General features: G+C 37.4%; 1 protein-coding gene and 1 pseudogene across 1 annotated transcript in view; both read left to right on the forward strand.

Annotated features, from left to right (window-relative positions):
- Window positions 1–3,005, forward strand: part of LOC107690532 (CREB-regulated transcription coactivator 2-like) — a 26,936-nt gene extending 23,931 nt beyond the window's left edge. The window contains exons 9-10 of the mRNA XM_016488889.1: window positions 133–331; window positions 2,276–3,005. Of these exons, the coding sequence (XP_016344375.1) occupies window positions 133–331; window positions 2,276–2,460 (384 nt within the window). The 3' untranslated portion in view covers window positions 2,461–3,005. The remainder of the gene's footprint in view (window positions 1–132; window positions 332–2,275) is intronic.
- Window positions 3,006–6,754: 3,749 nt separating this feature from the next.
- LOC107690533 (DENN domain-containing protein 4B pseudogene) overlaps window positions 6,755–7,135 on the forward strand; it is an 8,112-nt pseudogene continuing 7,731 nt past the window's right edge.

Here is a 7,135-nt window from a genome sequence, read left to right on the forward strand (position 1 = left end):
ACACACACACTCTCTCTCTCACACACACACACACACACACACACACACACTCACGCTCACACTCACACAGACACACACACACACAATCTCACACACGCACACGTTAACCATCTCTGTTCCTGTGGTGTGTAGTTGAGTGTGGACTCTCAGCTGGAGGCTGTGAATCATGACGGTGGTTCTGCTGTGGTTCTGAAGGCTCAGAGCGGCTCGTATCAGGGTCAGCCGGCGTCGATGGAGTTGCTGGACTCCTCGGAACAACAGATGATCAACCAGAACCAGAGCCAGAGCTACACAGATGGGCGGCACCCCGTGCCCAACATCATCCTGACCGGTGAGGGACTGAACTCGAGTGAGTGTATGAGTGTGTGAGTGTGTGAGTGTGTGAGTGTGTGTGTGTGTATGTGTGTGTGTTTCAGAGTCGTAAGGTGCAGAACTGCAGGAGACTCATTTGTAGGTGTCATAATGTCACGGGTGAGTGTGTGTGATATGAACTGATCTCTGTGATTAACTGTCCTTCAAACTCTCAAACTCCTGAGCTTGATAGACTACAACACACACACACACACACTCACACTCACACTCACACTGTCCAGCAGATGGAGCTCTACAACAAACCCAACAGAAATACACAATGGCTTGTTGTGTAATAATAAAACATTTTCCATTTAAAGTCCAGTACAGGTCAGCTAAGATATAACAATAAAAAAAAAAAATTAAGAATAAAAAAATAAAATATATAATTTTTAGAGAGTGTGTGTGCAGGGTTCCCGCGGGTCCTTAAAAAGTCTTAAAATGTCTTAAATTTACTTGTATCAAATTTAAGGTCATAAAAAGTCTGAAATTGTACAAGGAAGTCTTAATTATGATTTCAAGAGGTCTTAAATTTGGGTACAGACCAGAATTGCGATACAGCTTAATATTACGATTAAACTTCAAAAGGCTATATGATTTTACTAAATAAATATGAGCGCTGCACGTTTCAAAGTCCGGTGCTGCGCTGCTAGTTTACAGTTACTCTAAACAAGATAAAAACATGTGTAGTGTGTGTTATTGTGAGTGTTGAGTCAGTGTTGGGGGTAACGCGAGTTACGGAATCAGATGACTTTTTTCCAAGTAACCCATTACTTTTTAATTTACAAGAAACCAGATCGGCAGGAGTTACTCATCAGAGTCAGAGAGCGAGTTCTGACCTTTACTTTGAAATAGTGATGCTGTTATGAAATCATGAAAAATCATGAAAAACCTCCATTCATGTCAAGTGTTCAAAAGATAACATCCATTCTATTTTAGGAGAAAAAAGGTCTAAAAGTGTTTTGAATATAAAGAAAAAAAACAATAGATTCTCTATTTTGATGCAGCGTGAACTGTAACATAGGCCTAAGGTTCTCGTCGTATGTCTTTTATGTGTTTTTTGGAGGTTGCATTGAAATCAGATACTGACATACTGCCCTTAATACTTCTGAATGTGATGTCTACTTCATAATTATTGAGAAAAGTATGGAAAAACATGTTTAGTTTTTGCATTGTGTGAGAGAGAGAGAGTTGGAAACAATCAAAAACTAGTATTTAAGAAAAATAATAGAATAGACTGAACAGCTGCAAAAGTTTTTGCCACTAGAGGTCACTTTTTCAAAACAATACAAAACCAGGTGAAGCTTTTGGAAACAATCAAAAACTAGTATTTAAGAAAAATAATAGAACAGACTGAACAGCTGCAAAAGTTTTTGCCACTAGAGGTCACTTTTTCAAAACAATACAAAACCAGGTGAAGCTTGACGCTATGAAGGAGGATGTTCACGGATGAAGTAATTAATACATTTTTTTTATTACCTGTACCTTCCACAGTTATTCAAACAGCAAATAAATGATACAGAGAAAGCGAGCAAAGAACATTTAGATTGTCAAAGAACATTATGACTGACTTTAGTCTAGCGTGAGCTTAAGCACTCTGAAAAAGCTGCCCTTATAATCAGTAAAGCTGTCTGTACACGGTTTGATGAATGAATCTCTTACATCATACGTACATCTGCACTTAGTTGTTTATGATGAGAGAATTCACGTGAGAGCTGAATTCAGTCAGCGAGCGTGTGCACTGAACAAAAACTCATCTGAACAACTCCCATTGAACGCCATTGCATTCATAAGCTCAACAGACTCGCGTGTGATTGGTTATAATGAGTGAGTGAGTGTGAGTGTGTGTGAGAGGGTGTGAGTGTGTGTGTGCGCTGCTTAATGTATTATTAGTACAGTGCTCACAGTCTGCTGTGTGTCTCAGGAGATTCCTCAGGACTGTCTAAGGAGATCACGAGCGCGCTGTCGTGTGTCCCGGGCTTCGAGATGGACCCGTTCTCGTCTGACAACCCGCTGGCGCTGGGGGGTCTGGGCATGCTGACAGACGGTGACCTGATGCTGGCTGACCCCGCCGTGGAGGACTCCTTCCGCTCTGACCACCTCAAGTGACTCGAGAACACACGCTTGAACCCTGAGCTTCTGCCCTTTAACGCTGCGCTTCTCAGACGATCAAAGCCGCACCGGCCACTTCCTGTTACAGATGACCAATCACAGCCACGTGCCTCCACCGATCGCTGCTCAGGCGCTTCAGTCCCAGCATGCACTGCACCACACCAGGTTAATGCTGAACCCACTTGTGCGCTTAAAAGTCGCTGTTTCGTTCAGATGTGACGAGTGAGACACTTCATTTGATCTGTTTGATGTCTCAGCCAATCACTTGAGTTTGGGGTGGGGCTATCGGTCTGACTGACCAATGACAGACAGCCGTGTTCAGAACAGCATACTATCATACTGCAGTATACAGCACACATACTGTACTGCATGCGTGCAAAACAAAATGCATTGTGCTTGACTTTCTCCTGACAATGCAAAATAAATTTAGATTTGTATTTCCGTGCAATGATGCACACTATCAGTTGAAACACTTATTGTGGAATAATTGACCTAGATTTTTAATGTAATTATATTTATATTTTTAATATATGTTACTATGAAAAAGTAATTAATCTTCAACAGTGTAATTACTCTAAAAAAAATATATATAATAAAATTGCATAAATTATTAATGAACTGTACAAAGTATTTTAAGGGGAGAAGGTTACATTAAAAACAAACATTTTAACAATTAAATGTTAAATTCTTATATAGAATTGTTCTATAGTCCAAACAGTATTTAATGCAGTTACGTCAGAATGAACTGTACTTAAATTACAGACAAATTAAGAGTAATTTATTACTTGAATTCTTCAAAGGAAAAGCAATGAAAATTGCAGTAATTAATTACTTAGTTTACTGTTTACTTCATTTACTTACTGTGTGAGTATATTTATGGGGGAATAACAATCAGTGATGCAAAACTCATAGAATGAAAGCAGAGAACAGTGTAATTTTACAGATTAGTATGCACTATATAGTGTGCACTGTGCAGTATGCAGTGAGCTAGTATGCCGTTTTAAACACAGCCGTTCTCTTTAGACATGCGTCACATTTAATGCATGAGAACAGACGTTGTTTTGTCCCAGAATTCAGTCTGCTCATGTTTAGTGATGATTCTGATGATCTCTGATCCAGACTAACTAGTCTCCTCTCTGTACTAGTTAAAGCAGCAGCGTGTTTGTGTCGCCGCATGCGCTGAACCACTGAAACAGTGTCGTAAATGACCAAATATGTGTGTGTGTGTGTGTTTACTGCGATCCGCTCGTCTGCACTCTCTTCTGCCTGTATTTGCACGATTATTCCCCTGAGCAAGGCCATATTCAGAGGAACACGTATTTTTATGTAACTAAATACTGTGTACTATGAGATTAATTTTTAAAATAAAGTTGCTATAGATGTTTATGCGCATAAATGTATATTTGTATATGAAGCTAATTAATATGTTGAGAAATGTGTCGATCACCAGGTGGATTACGAATGTTTTCAGGTGAATCTCACAAATTTAGTCAACAACAAAACGTTACAATTCACCCCAAAATCAAAGGGAAGAAATTATAAATGATCATTTCAATGATTAAAAATTACTATTTTAGTAAAGTCTAGAATCAGCTTTCATTACAAATAGATCTTAGAGTCTCATGGGCATTTTATCTATCACATTGTAATATTAATTTTGCCATAAAAATACTCAAGCTTATGGAAGCTGGTTTCCGCCATGGAATAAAAAAAAATGAAAGTGGTACTTTTTATCTCACTTTTCTGACTTTTTTTTCCCTTGCAAATCCGAATTGTGAGAAAAAAGTTGGAATTGTGAGAAACGTAGAATTAGGCTATAAACAGAATTTTAAAAATAGAATTGTGAGATATAAAGTCAGAATTGCGAGATATAATAATTCAGAATTGCGAGATAAAAATATAGAATTACGCTATAAACAGAATTTTAAAAATAGAATTGTGAGATATAAAGTCAGAATTGCGAGATATAATAATTCAGAATTGCGAGATAAAAATATAGAATTACGCTATAAACAGAATTTTAAAAATAGAATTGTGAGATATAAAGTCAGAATTGCGAGATATAATAATTCAGAATTGCGAGATATAAATGTAGAATTGCGCTATAAACGTACAATTTTGATAATCTCAGAATTGCGAAAGTTGGAATTGCAATATAAAATTAGAATTGTGAGATATAAACTAAAAATTGTGAGATATAAAAATTAAATTTCGGTAATCTCAAAATTGCGAAAGTTGGAATTGCGAAATAAAATTAGAATTGTGAGATATAAATGTAGAATTGCGCTATAAACGTACAATTTTGATAATCTCAGAATTGCGAAATAAACTCACAATTGTGAGATATAAACATTAAATTTCGATAATCAGAATTGCGAAAGAAAGTTGGAATTGTGATGTAAAATTAGAATTGCGAGATATGAACTCAGAATTGCGAAATATAAACTCAATTTTGATAATCTCAGAATTGCGAAATAAAATTTTAATTGTGAGATATAAACTCAGTTGCGAGACAAACTGAGTTATAAACTCAGATTTGTGAGATATAAACATTAAATTTCGATAATCTCAGAATTGCGAGATATAAACGTAGAATTGTGATATAAACAGAAATGTATGGAATAAACAGAATTGTAAGATAATCAGAACTGCGAGATATAAACGTAGAATTGTGCTATAAACGTACAATTTCAATAATCTCCGAATTCCGATAGAAAGTTGAAATTGCGATTTAAAATTAGAATTGTGAGATATAAACGTAGAATTGCGCTATGAACAGAATTGCGATGTAAACACAGAATTGTATGGTATAAACAGAATTGTGAGATATAAACGTAGAATTGTGCTATGAACAGAATTGTGATATAAACAGAATTGTGAGATATAAACTCAGAATTAAAATTTTTTTTATCCTGTGGTGGAAACGGGCTTCCATAGAATCGATGAATAATTCAATCTATGATGAACGGAGTACTTTTGTCATCCATGTTTTGTTTTTTTTATTCAGATTAGACCTGAATCTGTCCAGAAAAGTGTTTAAAGTCAGCGTCTGAGGGTTTGTTTGAAATGGTGTATTTTAATGTTACAGAAGCACGCGCGTCTGATGTTTGGCGTCTGCATTGCACTGTAAAATCAGCTCAGGTCTGATAGAAATATGATGAGAAGATCAGCTGTCGAATAACTAACAGCTTCATGTTATCGGTTCGTGTCACGCTTGAGCTCTTACTATGTTAAATAGTCCTAGCTTTTGTCTAGGTATGAAAATAAACAAAACATGCGCATTCTATTTTAAGATGTACTTTTATGATTGTTGCTCTTAATTTTTGTTATTTTGATAACCGGGGAAAAACCAAGTATGCTGTAAATAATGTCCTGAAAGCATAGGTGCTTCTGACGGAACATTTTTTAAGACTGTATCCTCTCCTTATTTTACAGAAAAATAAAGAAGTTAAAGTGAATATGTGCATTGGACTCGGTGACGTCATTTCTTTATTTTACACATGCATAAATGAGAGAGAAAATGATTTTTAAATGCTTTTCCGCTCACCACTGCGGCAGTTATTTAATAAAAAAAAAGTGAAATATTCTAATGTAAAAGCTGTTTCTATGTGAATCTGTTAAACTGTAATTAGCTGTATTTTCAGCATCATTACTGCAGTCTTCAGTGTCACATGATCTTCAGAAATCATTCTAATATGCTGATTATTAGAAACATTTCTGATTATTATCAATGTTGAAAACAGTTTTTTGCATCTTAATATTTTGTGTATGTTTTCAGGATTCTTTGATAAATAGAAAGTTCAAATGAACAGCAATGATGCTGAAAATGCAGCTTTGATAACAGGAATAAATTACAGTTTAACAGATATTCATACAGAAAACAGCTGTTTTAAAGTAGAATAATATTTCACAATATTGACGTTTTTGTCTTATTAGAGATTTGTGATCGATAAGATTTAAATCTATTATAACGCCAATAATCCGTATCTGACATGCTAATAGAATACTGGCGTTTGGACAAATATATAAAATGAATTTTAAATCCTTGTCAAGTAATCATAAACAGCTGTGATTGATGCGTCTTCAGACGCGCTGAGAAACGTGTCACGTGACAGCGTCATGCGTCACATCAGAAGCGCGCCAGAACCTCATGACGACGCGGATAGACTTAAGTTACTGATGATTAACACTATAATATTAATCATTCAGACCGATCAGAAGCTGCATGTGCCGCCGCGCTGCCGCGCTTTCCAGTCTCTTGTCAGTGCGGTTGTTGTAATGCGGCTCCGCGCCGCTAGGCGTCAGTCAGCGCGTCGCGTCTGCAGCTACCTCAGCTCGCGTTCTGTCCGTGATGGCGGAGCGCAGCGGCGACGGTTGTTCCGCGCAGTCAAACTAGAGCCCCAACGAGCCCCGGTACCGGCCGGACCAGACGACGGCATGAGCCGAAGCTTCGGGATGAGACGAGAGCCGAACTGAGCCGAGCCGCGCTGCTGCTGCTGAGGTGAGTCCCGAACCCAGCCGACGCCACAAATCGCTTTATTAATAATGACAGCTGTAACAGACGCGTGTGATTCAAACATGAGGATTCCTGCCGAGATCAGCCGAGCCAGGTGTGTGTGTGTGTGTGTGTGTGTGTGTGTGTGTGTGTGTGTGTGTGTGTGTGTGTGTGTGT

The sequence above is a fragment of the Sinocyclocheilus anshuiensis genome, unplaced genomic scaffold (genome assembly GCF_001515605.1).
Source record: "Sinocyclocheilus anshuiensis isolate Anshui unplaced genomic scaffold, SAMN03320099.WGS_v1.1 scaffold2560, whole genome shotgun sequence".
In the NCBI taxonomy this organism is placed as follows: domain Eukaryota; kingdom Metazoa; phylum Chordata; class Actinopteri; order Cypriniformes; family Cyprinidae; genus Sinocyclocheilus; species Sinocyclocheilus anshuiensis.